General features: G+C 45.5%; 1 protein-coding gene across 5 annotated transcripts in view; it reads left to right on the top strand.

The window, feature by feature from the left end:
• The window catches only part of LOC135394278 (uncharacterized), a 93,995-nt gene that overhangs the window by 15,015 nt on the left and 60,098 nt on the right, over positions 1 to 18,882 (top strand). For all 5 annotated transcript variants that reach the window (XR_010422814.1, XM_064624952.1, XM_064624951.1 and 2 more), the window contains exons 6-9: positions 9,504 to 9,632; positions 9,709 to 9,900; positions 10,114 to 10,217; positions 10,553 to 10,772. Coding sequence is in view for 4 of the 5 variants with exons in the window: in XM_064624952.1 (XP_064481022.1) it covers positions 9,504 to 9,632; positions 9,709 to 9,900; positions 10,114 to 10,217; positions 10,553 to 10,772 (645 nt within the window). In the remaining variant the exon portion in view is untranslated. The remainder of the gene's footprint in view (positions 1 to 9,503; positions 9,633 to 9,708; positions 9,901 to 10,113; positions 10,218 to 10,552; positions 10,773 to 18,882) is intronic.

Here is an 18,882-nt window from a genome sequence, read left to right as displayed (position 1 = left end):
CTCCGAAGCGATTTCTGCCCACTTTGAAGCGATCTAATCCGGCGTCTGTAACGACCACAGCCTCCAGTCTTCCGCAACATATTCACCATGTCATAGGCTCTGGGGCTGATTAATAATTCTTGTCTCCGACGAGCGAAACCTTTTGTAAAAAATCCTAGAAAAGCCATCCCTACCGAATTTTACGCACTTTTTGTACCCATATGTCTGCCTTCGTGATTTTAGCAAAACAATGAGCTACAAGTTAAACGGAAGCCTAATTTTCGCTCTGTTCAACGATGTGCAGCACAATTCTCTATCCTGTTTCGTTTCGATAAAATTTGCGCCGCAGCTGTCAGAGGTACCAAAATTTTGTCAAAGTTCGCGAGGCGCGTGCGTAAAAAGGCCATGATGGATTTGTAAAAAAAAAATTCTGGTTCACGACGAATGCCTTAGCTTTCTTTTGACATACAATTCATGGTTGCTAAAAGCTTGGTAACTGAGTTACAGCGCTCATAAACTGCCATACTTCGCCACGTACGACGGACCGGCGTACTTCGCAGTCACTTGCAGTTTTCAAGCATGTGCATTCACCACAAGTTTATAAAAGCTGGTGCATGAGCCACAATACACCTACCAGTTCATAACGAATACATATTCACTTCAGAAGCGTTCCACTTTATAAACAATAAAAAATAAAGAAAGGATGGAAAGAAACGAACAAGTCGAATGGGGTGAATACGAGCACGTATGCGGGCTCGTGGTGTCTGATTTTTTTTTCTTTTTTTTTTTCTTGGGATGCACGCAGCACAACCTTTAAGGAAGCCCGAATAAGAAAGACGTCATTCACATACGGCAGGACGGGAAAAAGCAAGCAGTTGGGAAGCGATTCATGACGAGATCCATAAGAGAGACGTACCACATGTTCAAAAACGACCACCCGGATATAAAGCTAGGATTGATGAAGTTTTACACACTTCTGCCGAAATGGGTTCGAGTGACACCCCATCAGTTTCAGTTTATTTGCACGTACTGTGCCAACTTCGAACTTGTCGTTATTGCCGTGAACACAATCTCTGCACGTGATCTCTGTAAAGACAGCATTAAACTAATGTGTTTATGTGACCCACCAAGTGAAGCATGCCTGTTCCAGGAGTGCCAAGCGTGCGCCGGAGCTAAAAAGTTAGCAGTGAAGACTTTACAAATAAGTGCAGAATATGAAGTTGTTCTCGCATTGTGGGAGTCCGGCGACCTCATAAGAAAAACGATGAGCGGTCGCGCATTCGTCAAGGAGCTCCGCAAGGGGGTTGCACTCTTCATAAAGCACGACCACATTCGCAACATTCAGAGGCCATTTGGAATGAGAAACCTTTCCCGAGGCTCCGACACACTGTCCTTCACTTCGATTTTGCGGAGAACTGGACGATTAATTTGCCTTATGGAAGTCCAGAGCCACTATTGGCAGAGAAGCCAAGTATCGCTCCTCATGTGCGTTGCAACGGCAAAATCTTACACCGTTAGCCTGGCAACGGTAAGCGATGACCTGCGCCATGATACAGCGCACGCGCTTTTTGCGTTGAAGACAATATTGGACACCCTTGATGACATACTGCCGGTGTTCTCACACGTCGTCTATGTGTCGGACGGTGCAGCGGCGCATTTCAAAAACAGGTATCAGTTATACGAGATGTGCCGTAACACTCTGCTGACACACTGGATATTTTCAGCGAGTGGACATGGGAAGAATGCCTGTGATGGAGTAGGGGGCTCGCTTAAACACGCAGCAAGTGTGTACAACATGCGGTCTCAAGCAACGGACGTAATTCGGTCGGCTCAGGACTTCGTTTCGGTGCTGACAGAACGAGGGCACACAACGCATTTCTTGCACCTGCCTTCAGATGAAGTGGCAGCATTCAGGGAATCGAAACAGACCGAATGGTCGTCGGTGCGGCCAGTACCCGGCCTTCGTTCATGTCACGTTTGGTACAAAGCTGACAGAAGTGCACACGAGGATGTTTCCCTTGGGAGAACAATGCGTGAAGTGACGACCACGCTTTAATGCATCTTTAAGGCACTGTTCTCTTTGAATAAAATATGGAAAATTAAGCGCTTGTCGATCTCATTGCCATTCCTTGTTCCTCTCTTTACCGGTTTTCCTTCATTTTTCTGCAAAGTGGAATGCTTCTGAAGCGAATATATATTCGTTATGAACTGGTACGTGTATTGTGGCTCATGCACCAGCATTTATAAACTTGTGGTGAGTGCACATGCTTGAAAACAGCAAGTGACGGCGAAGTACGCCGGTCCGTCGGGAGTGGCGAAGTATGGCAGTTTGTGAGCGCTGTAACTCAGTCACGAAGCTTTTAGCAACCATGAATTGTATGTCAAAAGAAAGCTAAGGCATTCGTCGTGAACCAGAATTTTTTGTTTACAAATCCATCATGGCCATTTTACTCACGCGCCTCGCGAACTTTGACAAAATTTTCGTACCTCTGACACCTGCGGCGCAAATTTTATCGAAACGAAACAGGATAGAGAATTGTGCTGCACATCGTTGAACAGAGCGAAAATTAGGCTTTTGTTTAACTTGTAGCTCATTGTTTTGCTAAAATCACGAACGCAGACATATGGGTACAAAAAATGCGTAAAATTCGGTAGGGATGGCTTTTCTAGGATTTTTTACAAAAGGTTTCGCTCGTCGGAGACAATAATTATGAATCATCCCCAGAGCCAATGACATGGTGAATAGGTTGCGGAAGACTGGAGGCTGTGTTAGTTACAGACGCCGGAGTAGATCGCTTCAAAGTGGGCAGAAATCGCTTCGGAGCACAGCCGTTGTTTTCACCCATGACGCTCTTGATTTTATATCTCGCCTACCGCGTCGTCTCGGAACCTGGGACCAACGCCAGTGTTCATGCCACAGGTGGGGCTATCCCATAAAAAATAACGGAAAAAATCGGAGACCCAAAGGTTAGGGCCCTGCCTGATTCTGAATGAAAACGCCCTGGTACATTCTGTGGATAATCCTGGGTAGGCTTCGCAAGTCCCGTGGGTCGCATTTGCAACATTTCTGGGAAAGTCCAAAGAACACTCCACAAAGACATAAATGCCCTTATACTGGTGTTTAATGTCCTTTTAAATTACATTGATATACTCTTATTATTTTGCATGGAGTTACGCATATTTATCATATTTCGAGCGTTCTTTTACATGTTGATATAGAGCCTTGTGGGAAGCATCTGCAGTTAACGTGGTGTTGGAGGCCTGCATAAAAAAGACACAGAGCACATATAGTGATTTACATTTTATTTGGGTACAACAATATATATATTGATCATGGATGACAACCACACGCGACTAGTGCAATTAATATGAAAAGAAAGCGCCAATATTCTTGTTTGGCTAATTATTTAGCATGTTGCATGTACGACTGTATGACGCATTCTACCTCGAAAGCGCTTACCTTACCTAGTCTCCTGTTCTTCTTGACTGCACCTGGAAATTGAGCACAAGGGAAGCGTGAGGCAAATACGTATCAAAGCTACAACCACACCTCTGCACTTCGTTGTAGTAAGGTGGCTGTCATCATAAAAAGTTGGCATTCCTTGTCAAATAAATTTTTGCTGCTCAACCCGTTTAACGTAGAGAAAGAGGTAACATTTTCCTTAGTTTTAGGGACATGCAGGATGATGTGGATGACACAAAACTCAAACCATCTTCATTGTTTGTTTGTGTTTTTCTCGTCCTCATCGTCTAGTGTGTTCCTGAAGCGCAAGGAAATTTCTCTTCTACAGTATGCCAGCTCGCTTTCACCGTTCTAATTTTTTTTATGTGTGCTAGTAGAAAATCACTTCGATGTACTGACATTTACTTAGATTAGCTTACGTGCTTACATTAGATTTCAGTTCAACAACACACGGGTTGGTGCAGGTGGGTGCGGGCACGATTGCTGGATTTGATTCATACGGGTTGACAAAATCGTCGACGACTTCTTGTGCATTGATGGATGCAAGCCTGAAACACAGGAACAGAGAATAAAGAAAACGCACTATTTTCGCATGCTGCGCTATGCCAACTCTGAGCTCTGAAAAAAAAAAAAAATAAATAAATAACTTTCCAGAAAGCGTTCCAAGTTCGTCTGCAACAACAATATGCGTGGTACCACTCTCAATCCGTCTGTAACCGTTCAAAAGCCCATTTGAGAGGATCTTCATGCAAGCAACACTGCGATCCGAAGCGACTAGAACGCACAATGTACGAAGCGTCTCACAGCATATAGGTGCATTAAATGCGCCAGCTAATGAAGGATTGGTTCAAGAATGAACTGGGCACGCACATTAATCTGTACATTAATGTTGCCTCCAGCAGAAACCCACATACAGGTACCGCGTTCACTTGTGCGCATCACTCGTTTTCTGGCAAAATTGCCCAACGCTTTTTTGCTCGTATATAATTTCCTCAGCACGTAGCAACCAAAAGCGTATGCAAACTTGTGAGGAAATATCTATATCGCCAGCACGAAGGTAGGAACACCCAGAAAACGCCAACGTGTGAGGCGTCAGAGTCTGGTTCACCGGAACAGGACGCTTAACGCTTACCCCATATAACGTTCTTAAAACAACGTCACACAATGGAAATGACTAATCGGGAACATACCGCCTGCAGAATAATTCCACCTTGATTTTCGGCTGGGTTGCCTGTTACACATGCGTCTTTCAATTGCCTCCACTTGCGAATAAGCAGCCTTGACTTGTCTTCGGCGTCCCTCGCCACGCTCGACGAGCTTCACGCGCCAGCCGCCGAGCTTTCGCCACCTCCCTCTTCGAGCCCTCGCGCTCTCTGCAGGGAATGTCCAACGTTCGGCACTCACGGTGCTTTTCAGGGGCATCTTGAACCGCCCTATTGGGCATTCATCCGACGTTCTCAGGACGTATAAAATTCGCAGTCGTTGTCTGGGTTAAGTTGCAGGACCGCAAGGATTTCAGGTGGATATCGGAATTCTTGGAAACATGTTTGTGGGGAACTACCGTGACAAATCGGGTTTAACCCGAAAACGAAGAACCCTACGCATAAAGCGTCTTGCTCACGACACACTTCCCTTGTACGGGGCTATCTCGAGGCCGCAAGACGAGCCATCTCGACTGCTTTCGTACGGATCACTTCACAATTCCTAGGGAGTGATTGCCGTCGCAGATCATCCACAAAAGCTACCGGATGGTTTTCTATTTGTGGATGCAGGGGCACATGGCCTCAAAACACCTTCCTCCAGGAGTTGCAAGCCCCTAGAGCTGTCTTTTGCTGTGTCCAGTATCGTACGCACTTTTCTGACACGCCAAAGCAACGTTGCACGTACATGTTTCCGTCTTCTTCCGCAAATGCAATGACCTTCAGCTTGAAACAAGCGGTGAACTGTCGTCCCAGGTCAGTACAATGACATAGCATCAACACGAGCGAGCACGAACCGAGAATGAATACACATGATGACAAACTGAAGGTACGAACGCCGCGCGGCGGCCATGTAAAAGAACTGCTCGTACCACCGCGTGCACAGCCCGCTATCCACTCACGTAGGCCACATGACGGCACGTGTTGCCAGATGGCAGCTCGCTGTTTGGCTACTGACTGCTATATAAGATGGGGACAGTTTTCAGCGCCCCGTTTATGGGAAAAAACCTCGACCTATTGTCTGGTTTATAAGGTAGTGTGACTGCTGTTTTTGAGCACTTTACTAGTGCACTGCCACGTTGACCAAATGCCTTGAGGGTAGTTGCCAAGAAATAAATCCCTACATCTGGAGAGTTCCAGGCTGCTCGAAAGAATTGAGGAGACTATTCTTGAGGAAGACACCGCGAGCATGTCATGCAAGCTTTATGACCCTCTTTGCTCTCTGCCTAAATGTGCAGCCTGTTATCCCACCCAACAAACAGAATCGGAGATCAAGTGCTCTTCTTGAACGGAATCAGAGATTCGGAATTAGGAGCCCTTTTTGACAGACCTTAGACCATCAAGAACAATGCCCACAATGCTTGCGACATAGAATGACCACTACTGAATCGGGATACTGAAAGAAAGATAGCTACGGCTATTGAGATCGAACCTTATCGCAAACCCTCTTGTTTGGAAGTGATTTTGACCTCAGCGAGCTGTTTCAAGAGGATGACCAAAGTCATCTTCCACCGGAGCAACCAAGCTTAACCAGTGACACACCCTGGGCAACTCCATTGCAACACGTATTCCATCCCAATCCCAAACGAATGCACCAACCACCTAGATGGCTTTTGGATTACATGTCCGACGATAATTCCGATAATTGCGTGGTTGCATGTTTCTTAGAACTGGGCCATGTCAGCGAGGAGAATGGGGACGACTAAGTGCACGGTCCGTCGTGCATGAATCGAGGGATATTTGACATTCTCTAGCTGGCCTTCGGACTGTACGGAGGGGTTGTCTCCTTTAATTTAAGTTTACTTTTGTTGTTTAACATGAGCCCGACTCAGATTCTTGTTGTTACGCATGCGTCGATGTGTGATGTTCCTTCGTGGGTATGGATCACTCATATCTATGGCAGCAACAAAGTATTTCGCCGACCAACACATGGCACGACAGAATCGTCGAACGGGCCAATGGTAGACTTTTGCCTGTGCTGCGAAAAAACATTGACGGAGACATTGACCACTGGAGTGCGTATCTGAAACGTTCCATTTTCCAGGTGAACATTACGGAACGCATTAGGAACATCCCCATTTCAGTTACTTTTCAATTACTGCCCTCATAGACATCCGTTGTTGTTGTTGATAAAGTGGAACGAGGTAGGTGATGACTGACGTGGTCGAAGTTCAGGTCACTCACCCACAGAGGTGGGCAAAACTCCTCACGGTCTTTGCCCTCACCTCGATTTTCCTGGACGGAGCTTTGTCCTCACCTCACCTCACCTCAAAAAACATTCAGAGAATTTTCCTCGCCTGCCCTCACCTCAAAACATTATCAGAAAAATTTCCTCACCACACCACCTTGTCCACCCTGTATTACAGTCAAACTCCTTTACAACGAAACTCAGGGGACAGCGAAAAAAATTCGCAGTAAAGGTATTTTTGTTAAAAAGGATGTCCATTATTGGACCTATAGGCCTCCAACGGGACTGTAAAAAAATTTGCCGTAGTGGAATTTTCGTTAAAAAGGTGTTCGCTATAAAGGAGTTTGACTGTACCTGATTTTACCCTGTTTTATGGCTCCCGAAATAAACCCCTTTTTTTTTGGCCCACGAATTTTAAGACATAAAATCTAAAAACACAAGTGCACTGCACTTTTTGGAGCCACTATGGACTTTTACCACCTTCCGAACGGCAGCCATTGTGTATGGTCACTTAACATCTTCGTGTTGCGCTTAAGACATCCACTCATTATACTGTCCACTCATGATCTTTGAAGGGTTTAGTAAAAGCGACAGCAAGCGGCTGCAAAACTTATGTGGGTGAAACACGAAACTGAGAGTTTATTTGTACTGCTTCCGAAGACTGAGCGAATGTCACCTGCTACCATCGCTACCATGACCTACATGTGGCCAGATGGCAATGCCGATCCTTGCCCATTGACTGTCTTATAAGACGAGGGCAATTTTTCGCGCATAGGTTTTTGGCTAAAACCTCAATCTATATTCTGGTATATATATATATACAGGGTGCCCCAGCTAACTGCGAACATGTTTTTTAAAAATATATATATGTACAGTGAAACCCGCGTATAACGATATTGACGGTAATCGCGAATTATCGTTATACGGGGTACATCGTTAAACGACGGCTGACCTAAATAGCGCGTCCCCGAAAAGTCGCGCGCCACCCCGCGTGTAGCAAAAAAGAAAGAAAAAAAAAAACAAACAAACAGATGCTAAAAACAAAAAAACGCGAAGCTGTGTGACATCGCAGTGGCTTGGGAAAACAGCGATCAGAACTCGTGGAGGGAACCAGACAACATAGCAGGACAACTTCTGCAACACTACACGTCACCATTCCGCAAGTAGGCTTCACCTAACGCCTGCGTGCTTTAGGAGAAGCTCGCTTTAGAACACTGTCGCGCGACTCGCGGGTGGAAAGCACGTGCTAGGCCTTTTGAATCATCTTGCGGATTTGAGCAGCATTGGCCAAATACGGAGACATAAAAGTGTTACCACCTACCTCTTTCACTGACAGCATTGGAAAATAAACAGACTTGCCTCAATTTTTATCGCAGCGAAAATCGCCGCGTGGTTACGCGCACGGGCAGCGTCCAACGTTGTTATACGAGCACTCGGAACCGCGATCTCCATCGCTATACGCGGGTCATTTCCCCATAGAACCAATGTATATTTTGACGGTAAAATCATGAACCATCGTTTTACGAGGGATATCGTTATACGCGATATCGTTATACGCGGGTTTTACTGTATTTCACTTTTTCCGAGATGAAATCAATTGCAACATAGCATATGCTGAAGGGCACTCCTTAGGAGGGCATTAACAAACTCCTAAGTCAATGTCTTAATTAACTTTAAATAATTAACTTTTTAATTATAAAAGCTACGAAGTTGTCCCAATGAGAACATCTGTTCCTTGCGGTGTTGTTTCCGGGAAGATTTTTTCTAAAGATCTGTTCCTTTTGGTGACCTGATATCATAGCCGTTTTCAGAGCATCGATTACATTGTTTTCAGAACTCGTGAAGGAACACCGTTTTTTTCTTCTTTATTTTGTTTATTGTGCATCTTCGGAGACGTGTCTTTCCTGTGACCCCAATGTGAGAGGGTGAAGGAGCACAGTGCCGCCTCATGCGTCGAAGATGAACTTTAACTTGCGGAAACAAAACAAAAACGAATGTATCGGTTGACTCTATCGGAACTGCCCTTATTTTAAACTGCATTTTCTGCAACTCATCTTTTTCCAGGACGCAAGAGGCAAAAGTGTGCTCTTTCGACCCTCTCACGTTGGGGTGAAGGGAAGACGCGTCTACAAAGATGCGCAATGAACAAAATAAAGAAAAAAACGGCGTTCTTTCAGGAATTTTTTGAGGACGATCTACTGAACAGATTTTTGTTCTGTAAACGGCTACAATATCAGGTGACCGAAAGAAACAGATGTTCTCATTCGGACAACTTCGTAACTTTTATAATTAAAAGGTTAATTATTGAAGGTTAATTAAGACATTGTCTTAAGAGTTGCTAATGCCCTCCTAAGGAGTGCCCTTCAGCATATGCTATATTGCAATTGATTTCATCTCGGAAAAAGTGATATATATCTTTTACTCTTATCTTATCTTACCTTATAATCCTACACTCAGCAACATCTCTGGTAATAGCGAAGTGATCAAAAATAATTTTTCGTATTTGACTCGCTGTAGCATTATAGACAGTGAGTGAATTGTATGCTATTTAATGGCTTTCGCACGTTTACATAATAAAACGTGAGGCAAGTCATTGCTATGTCTGGAACATAAGAATCATGTGCACTAGTTGTGGGTTTCTTGAGAACGTATGAGGCTTTCTTGTACTACATAGATGGAAACTACCAGCATAATGAAAGAGTGCAGAGAGCTATTCAGTAAGAAGTTACACAAGCTTGATGCGTGGAACAACGTTGTGTCACTCTGCGTTGAAAAGGCAGCATATTTAGAAGATCTCCAAAAGGTAATGATTTCCTGCATTTCTTCTACACACACAGACACGAAAGAAAGATCAAGCAAGCTATATTAGATACTTCCAGGAGTTAGAAGCAGTGAGAACACAATTGCAAAGACAAAGCCAGGATATGATGGCAGCTCGAGAGGAATTGCACTTTGTGCACAGATCTCTCCGAGACGCTAACGGTGAGCGCCGTAGGTTGGAACAACTGCTGGCTACATTACGCTGCGAGAGTGAGCACGACTCTTCTGCTGCACAAAACCTTGCTGGAGAGGTAACGCTTTTATCCTGCTTTGTGTGGATATATGTATTTCTTGTGCCATGTCATTAGTTACTGCGTGTGAAACTTTATTGCACTGCGCTGTGGAAGCATGTCGCAGTCCCACAAAAGTTACCTAATTCTGGCATGCGTGGTTTATCTCTGTTTACAGTTTGTCATAGTAATCGCCGGTGACTGCATTGTCTTTTAATCGATGCACTTACACAGGTAGCAATCCTGGAACGTGCCGTACAGAAAACAGGCAATCTGCTGCAACAGAGACAAAATGCCAACATCATACGTCTGCCGCTAATTCAATCACAGCTTCAAAGGTACAACTTTATGTTTACATCGTTAAACAAAACCATGTCGCATAAAGCATACAAATTTTGCGGCAGTGATGGGCAAAGTACCTCAAAATTGTACAAAGTAAAGTACAAAAGCCCAATACTGAAGCTTTCAACTTATTTAATGACGCAAGCTTTCATGTAGCAGACTACATCTCTTCAGGTGTGAAAGGCACATGGTGCACATTATATAGTTACAGGACGCCACCCTGTGACATTCTGTGACTTGTACTGTACTGTACTGTGACTGAAAATGTAAAAAAAAGGAAAGACTATGCTTAGTTTGAAGCACTTTTCATTTTAGGAATTTATTTTTGCAGCATTCAATTGGCCCGAAAGGTAGCCACACGGGAGTCACTAACTATGACACCGCTTCCGACAACACCAGAGGATGCACTACACAGCGAAATCGAGCGTTTGGAAAACCGCAAGGAGAAGCTCCTCCAAATGCTCCAGAGGCGCCGTCAAAAAATTGCCGCAACCAGAGAGATGCTTATGTTGCTGCGTCAAAAGCAGGAATGTCTTGCGACAGAACTGCAGGTAAGCTGCCCAAGCAAGCAATGGCCAATGGCTGACGATTGGCAAAAGGTCGGGTGACAGTTGGCCAACGACTCTTTCGGCCATCCAACGTTGGCGCAATGTTGCATAGTAATAGGCAGAGTGAGGATTGGAAAGCTGTCGACCACGGTACAGATCTGTATCAAGAAACGAGCTTGTTGGCCAATTACTTGCTAAAGCTTAGACCAATCTAAACTGAGGGAGAGGGTAACGTAGAATGGTGTAGCGCTACATAAGTTCGACTTTCGATGGACCAAAGGAATTTCTCAAAACTAAAGTAATAAGAAACAGAAGCATTACTTTCATGGCGAGTTAATACAAGAAATTCATCATTTCAGTGTAGTTTGTGTATGCGCCAAATTAAACTTAGACACCTCACCCTTCATTTTGACACACACGCGAACAGGACTCTCGAATTTGCAGAAGCTCGCAAGACAAGCTATGTATAGTACATACCTGCCAACTCTCTCGATTCAACCGGGAGACTCCCAGATTTAGACCGTTTTGTACGATTCTACGACCGAGAAGCAAATCTCCCAGAAAATGCAGTTTTCCCCTCTATATTTTAAACGCCTGGTTTTTGTCTGTCCTCAGTCCTCACAGACGTAAAGGTCAATCCAATACCAGCCCTATTGCCATCAGTATCGCTGCCGCTTTCCCGTGTGCTCCCCGGAGACTTCTAGTGTGTTCTAGTTTTAGCACTTCAAGGTTCCAGGCATGTTTCCGTGTGACGAGAGTGCCTTTGCAGTGTTTGCACTGTGCAGATCATGGCTCCGTGTAAGCGAAACAAGTATCTACACGTGTTTCTGAAGCAATTCACAACTGAATTAGGACGTGTGATCGCGTCCATGAAAGGGCACCATGTGTTCTGCACAGTTTATGGCTGCGACATCAGCGTTCCGCGTGGAGGGTGGAGCGACATTCTTTGCCATGTTACGGGAGCACCAGGACCACCTTAAATGCCTAAACAAACGGTACTAGCTAGGTCAGTTTTTCCGAAAGCAAGACAAGGGCTACGACGTTGTCCGCGCGGGCCCTCCTCCTCCGTGTTCCCAACTCCCGACGTTGCAAAGCGGTACGCGTGTGCTCGAACTAAGTTGACTAACTCAAATGACAAAGTCAAAGTCGGTGAAACAGCAAACTGTGCACAAGAGTTCACGATAAGCACACTGAACGGAAAGTTCTCGCGGTTGCTGTCGACAGCACTGACGACAGCGACGTAGAACTGTAACTGATGGTTCTGACATATATTTGCAAACTACTTTTTTTTACATAGCTTGTTAAGTAATTTATTCAACAACTACTACATTTAAGCTCTCCTGGAAAGTCCAGATGGCCTTTTGAATTTTTGCTGCGTTACTGAGGCAGTGCTAAATGTGAGGGCAGTTCCTAGCATCGCGAAGAAAACAAGGACATAGTTTCGTGTCTTCACGTTCTTTTGAGAAAGTGTCATGGCTTTGTCACAGTCAGACACCTAGATAATTTCTTGGAGAGGGTAATGCCTGTTGCTGCAACACTTGTGCCACATGAGTCTGCTGGGGTATGAGGTCATAACTTGGTGTAAAGTGTGTTCCTGATACGTGTGCAAATAAAAGCTTCCGAACATCAGCTTTCTCCTATATAAAACAGCAAATAGCAAGTCGCTTTTCTAACAGCGTACCCCCCCCCCCCCCGCTTTTGAAATCTCCTTAAATCGGAGGATCCTAAGTTGGCAGGTATGATAGTATCTGTTTTTTTTTCAGGAAACACATGCCGTTGTGGGTTTGGTCATACTGTGGTCTCAGGCATCTTACGAGCTTTTTTTATACAGTGGACTCCTGCTGAACGGAACTCAAAAGGAATGGAAATATTTTCCATTTATCAGAAGTTTCATTTAAGCAAAGTACACAGATTTCATGAAATGCAACTTTATTTCAAGATAATCAACTTCCACTACTGTAGGTAGCAAGAAAGAAAAAGGATTAAGAGCTGTTCTTTTCGCATTTTTCTATTTCGTTACAAAATATACCTGCATGCCTGAGGCTTGGAAAAAATTTCATGCACATCTCAATCGTCTACAATGAGGTTTATCTTTCTGTTCTGCCGTGCAAACTGCACATCCTCTTCCCGCGTCCTGGTTTCCGATATTACCTGTCCGTATCATGTGGCATTATCCACATCACCTTTCAATGCACGGCCTGCTATGACGACAGCGTTGACTTTGGCATATCAAATTTCACGGTTTCTATTTTTGATTTGCTCTCGCGATCATGTCCCCAAATTATTCGCAACATTGACGCAATGGTAATCTTCCAGGCGGCATATCGGTATGCCCACTTTGTTCCGTTTACCCGAAGTACATAAAACGAGTTGTTTCAATTATCCGAAGATTTTTATCATTGTATATATAGGAAACCAACCAGAGGTGACCCTATCGTTCCGTTTATCCGTAATTTCCGTTTAACCGAGTTTCGTTTAGTGGGAGTCCACTGTACTTTTAAAAAGCTCTCTATTTTTTGGGCATTTTGAAACGTCGTGCTCACTTGTTGTTGTGGGAAATACGAGCAAAACAAACAAATAATGATATGTTGTTACCTTACACCGCGAGACAATTGAGTATGACAATGAGCGACGCCGCAGGAATGCTTTCGTCTGTATCTTGGCACAAGCTCGGCACAACGTAGGCTCGCCAATGCTTGGCAAATCATTGGCCAGGGTACAGGTCCGTATCAAGAAACAAGCTAGTTTTCCGATGATGTACCAAGCAAGGCCAGGTGTGCCAGCCTGACTATCGCCAAGCTTAGCCCAACCTTTGTTTATTGCTTGGGTGGCAGTCACTACTCTATTCACTCGGATATTGGATGAAACCGCGTACTTGACACACCCCAAGCTTAGACGACTAAGTGCTAGTACTTTTTTCCGTGCATATTACCGTAATTCCATGCGTATTAGCTGCTGGGGCTTATGCGCAATTTTTTTTTCTCATGGGCACATTGCGGCTTATCTGATGACTATTTTTTTCTTGGTATTTTCCCCATACGCCGGTTTTAGCGAAAGGGCCGACAGTGTGTCTGTAACAGCACCGCTCTGCCCGTGCACGAACAATGCGTAACAGGGGCGCATGCAACTTCGAGAAGACTGACCTTCCTGGTGCCTTCCCCCAAGCAGTTTTAACGAAAGTGGTGACAGTGATTCATGTATTCTGGAAGGCCACTGACCTATCGATCCACGAAAAACACACAACAAGGGCACAGTCTAATCTAGGTAGAACACTAGAGTTAACCTCCTTTGTTGTACACCATGCCGACCTGCGACTAGCGGTTTATGGCCTTCTCATTGGTCTCCTTTGTCGTATAAATCAGTTGCGTCGTATTGCCTGCAGCTTATCTGTGAGTGGGGCTTATCTGCACGAAAAATTTCAAAACATTCCTAAAAGCAGGTCCTGCGGCTTATCTGTTTCGGGCTTTTTTCGGCCCGTGCTTTTCGGGCCTTTGCCATCAAATTTAATTCTCTTAAGCAAATCTTCACCGCCCATTCTACCAGTAAAAAAAATTGCTTTCAGAAGGGAGCAGGCGTTCCGAGGATCCAGCACGCCAAAGTTGGAAAAGCTGGAACTGCCCAAATCGCGTTCATTTATTTGGTGCCTCGCAGACTCAGAACGAAATATTGCAGAAACTTGCGCCGAGGTTTGATTTGCTTCTTTAAATAACATTTATTTTTTATGAAGAAAATTAAAATGTCACCAGCACCCCATGGTCGATCATAAATGATGCTACCCAGCAGTGTACACATAAAACCTGCACTCCTGCAGTTTCAGGACGTACAGTAAACCCTCGTTATATTGAAGTCGACGGGACCGCAAGAAAATTCGATATAAGCGGTATTTCGATAAAAGCGGAGACACTTGTAAACAGTAAATCCAGACCCAGGAAAACGTGAAAATGCGATGTCATTGCGACAATATTTTATTGACGTACAAAAAACGCAGTCACCTGGGTTTGGCGCGTAGCCCCACTGCTGGCGAGGAGATGTTCTTCGAGTTTCTGCAGGCACGTCATCAGTTCATTATCACCGCCACTGCATTCCACCTTGTTGCGAATCGGACGCAAAATATTCCATATTTCCGCCGCCGTAGGTATTTCACGGGGTTCTTCTGACTCGTCGTCCGAAGTTCCATCGTCGACGTCCCGACGACTGACGATAATATCCACAATTTCGGCGTTCGTCACAGGACTGACAACGAGAACGTTTGCGTCCGCCCGCGCGAAGGTATCAAAATCATCTTCCACTTCTTGTCCTACAAGATCGTGCACTCTTCTTTACAGGCTCTCAGATTCCTCATCGTCTTGAAATTCAACTTCTTCAACTGACTGAGCCGCAACACGTGCACGACAAAAACCTTTTTAAACACTTCCGCGGAGCTATCGTGCGTAAAAGACCAACACGTAGCAAATGAACCACGCAAAACAAAACCATCCACAGGAGAACGGTGAATCATCTCACGTGCTAGGGCCACATGACCGGTCCCTCTCTCTCCCCTTTCTCCCACCCATGTCAACGAACCGTCCTCGTGCGTCCTACTTTCCCACTCTTCGCTGTACGGAAGGAAAAGAGGTTGCATGAGTGATTGTGTTTGGAGAAAATAAAGAAAAGAAGGGTAATGCGGCTTTTGGGAATGTTTTGGGTGGCGACCAGCAGCCTACAGTCGGGCGTGCGCTTCGTAATGTGCGGAGTTGGCTCTCCCCACACTTCGAATAATCTGGTTGTAAATACATGTAAATGCACGGAGATCTCACCGTACTTCGAATAAAGCGATAATTCGAATAAAGCGACTTCGATATAACGAGGTTTTACTGTATAGTCAAAGTCCTTTACAACGAACTCCACGGGGCCGCGGGAAATATTCGTTGTAAAGGTGACTTCGTTAAAAAGGAATGTGCATCAATATTATAGTCTAGGCTGTCCGCTCTAGTCACGATGCTATTATATATGTGTGTAAACAGACGTGGACGGAAGTGGCGTGAACGAACACGGGGTCGTAGCCAAAATGAAGCTTTAGGTGTACTACTTCCATTCACGACTTCCTTCACAACACGTCAATATATGAACGGAATTTCTGAACAAAAGCTTTACGTTCTACCTGTAGCATGCGGTATCACGAACCACGAGGACGGACATGTCGTAAAGGTTTGTTTACGTTACGCTTCGGGGAACTGATGAGCAGTGTCGCCATCGTCGCGGGCGATGAGGTTCTGGTTTCGGAATGCCAAGCACCGTAGAGCGATCCCTACGACTGTGAAAACTGCAAATTCTTTTCCGTGATGGTGCACTTCCGCTGTTGCCGTATTCCCTTTCAAGCTTGGCCCGGTCTTTTAGGAACGTTGACAGTGTGGATGCGCTGATTCCGAACTCCCTGGCTACATCGCGTTCCATTCTTCCGGTGTCAACCGCATTCAAAACGGCCATTTTCTCCTTCAGGGAGAACTGCTTTCGTGTCGTGGACGCTTTCTTTGTAGCCATCGCGGACGACTGGTGGTCTCTGGCAGACTAGCCTTATGAACACCGGTCAGCTTCTCCCCCTTTTTAACATGCCCGAAAGGGTGATTAACCATCTCCAGCTAGGGTTGCCACCTTTCGGAGTGAAAAATACCGGCTGAGGGAGAGGAGGTGGAATAGAGGGAAAGGAGGAAATGCTCGTGGGAAAGGGAAAGTGGGTGAGGAACGTTCTAGCTGGCTCGACACAATCACCAACAGCTTTGCACAACCACTGCTCTTGTCCCCTCCGAACACAAGACGTAATGAATAACAATGGTAATAATAAGAACAATGAATAATCATAATAATGAATAACTAAGAAAACGACTGGTGACTGCGGAGTTAGGTCTGTGTTCCAGATTTATTCAAGCTGTAGTGGAATGTTGAAGGGAAAACCCCATAAAAGCCCTTATGAAAGGTCTTGAGCCACAAATACCAGCAAAAGGCTACCGGTATCACCTTCTTACCGGCAACCGGCAGAGCGCGCAAATAACCGACCGTGCCGGTATAATACCGTCCTGGTGGCAACCCTTTCTCCAGCACGTGTTATGCCCCATTCAGCCCCGTTAACACCCAGCAGTCAAAATTCCAAAACCCTCTGTGGACTCTTCTTTTTGCTATTCATATGCTGTCATTTCCAATAGTGACTCAGAAGGGCACATGACCTCTGCCCGCGTCTTCCGCTGATCCGTTCACAAAGCCGCGCATATGCCGAAAACGAGGACCGTGGCGTGACTCATGCGCAGGCGGCCGAACGACGCTGTGCGTCTCATCGCCACGTGTGCTTCCGGAACTTCGTTGTATGCGTCGTGCGCTTCGCTCATCAGACTGAAAAATAACTTCGTTATTTCGGTAGTTTCGTTGTAAAGGAATTCGTTCTAAAGGTCGGAAATATACATTGCACCTTATGGGGCGCTGACGGGACCGTGAAAAACTTTCGTTGTAACGGTCTTTTCGTTATAAAGGCGTTTGTTGTAAATGACTTTGACTGTACAGTTAAGCCTCGATTAACTAAGTCGATAAACCCATCACTAAAGTTCGGAACATAGAGAACTTCATTATATAGATCGCCAAGAATGTCACGCTTACCGCTTGTGGAAATCTCAATTATTTTTTCTTGAAAAAGTCCGTTAGCCTTTTTTGAACTGTACAAAATGTCGGCGCAACACTTCTTTCATACGTTGTGAGAGCCTCCAGTGCCGCCTCTTGATTGTCTTTGCACCCTGCGTACCGACGTAGCACTTCGCGCACTGTTGGCACAGAGAGCACTTCCTCGGGGTCACTGTCACGGCTGCTGTCTTCCGTACCCTGTAGTCCTGCGACGATATCTTCTTCGTGCAGTTCCTCTGTACACACCGCATAAGAGTCCGCAGTGAAGAAGTCTTGTAGCTCGATATCTTCAGGTACGCCGCCACCTTCTCTTAGCGCTTGCCACTGGTAGACAAGAGCAGGCATGGCCGTGGAGTCTTCATTTTGTTCAAACTTGTAGGTGTTTGTATTTTCTTCGCTGCATCTATTGTAGAATCCTGCCTTGCGAAAGCGATTGATGACCACCTCGCGTTTCACACTCTGGCACGCTACCGCGAGCATCTCGAGAGCCTGGGTTGCGTTTCACCTTTGTTTTTCTTTCGAAGCGAATGTTGAGTAGCTGCTTATCGATGAGTCGCGCACTGTAACCACACTTCATGCTGTTTATTATCCCTTGGTCCAAGTGCTGGATAAGGGAAGTGCAGTTCAGGGGGAGGAAACGCATTTCGACACGCAGGAGGCTCACGTCCTCAATGTGATGTGTGGAGCAGTTGTCGTGCAAGAAACACACGTGCCTGCCCTTCTTCGCCATGTCATGGTCGAGGTCCACCACTTAGTCTCTAAAAATCGCTCTGGACATTCACGCTTTGCTGTTGGATGGGTAATGCACAGGGACTCTTTTTCCTCGGAAGCAGTGTGGGTTTTTGCTCTTCCCAAGAACCAAGGGAACACGCTTGTCTGTTCCATCCATGTTGACACAGAGCAAGACAGAAAACCGTTGCTTGCTGTGCTTTCCACCTTCACAGCGTTCCCCCTTAAGCGCAAGGGTACGCCTTGGTAGCATTTGATAAAACAGGGCTGTTTCATCAGCGTTGTAAATGTCTTGCGTGGTGTACTCTTCTAGGATGGCAGTCAGCTGCTCTTTGAGCCACCATGTGGCCCCCCGAGGCGTCAGGAGATGCAGCCTCACCACACAAAACCCTTGACACATTCGCGTGTCTCCTCTTAATCTTTTCCAGCCAACCACTGCTAGCCTTGAAGTTATCAGAACCAAGCATGTTCACGTTTACAGCTTGACGTTGAACAATGGCACCACTAAGTGGAACTCTTTTAGACAACATCTCCATGAGCCATGTGAAATTTGCCTTATCCACGTCTTTGTACATAGCCGGCTTGAGTCGTTTCCGCGTGATGCTGGTTCCCGAGGTGACAGCCGCAAGGATGCTGTCCTTTGATTTCAGAATCGTTGACAGAGAATTCGCTGGAATGCCGTACCTTGCAGCAACATCCTTCTTCCTTTCGCCATTACTCACAGCGTTAATGATTTCCA

This window comes from Ornithodoros turicata, chromosome 5, assembly GCF_037126465.1.
Source record: "Ornithodoros turicata isolate Travis chromosome 5, ASM3712646v1, whole genome shotgun sequence".
Taxonomy (NCBI): domain Eukaryota; kingdom Metazoa; phylum Arthropoda; class Arachnida; order Ixodida; family Argasidae; genus Ornithodoros; species Ornithodoros turicata.
The sequence above is the reverse complement of the archived record's forward strand: the minus strand, read 5'-3'. Positions and strand labels throughout refer to the sequence as shown.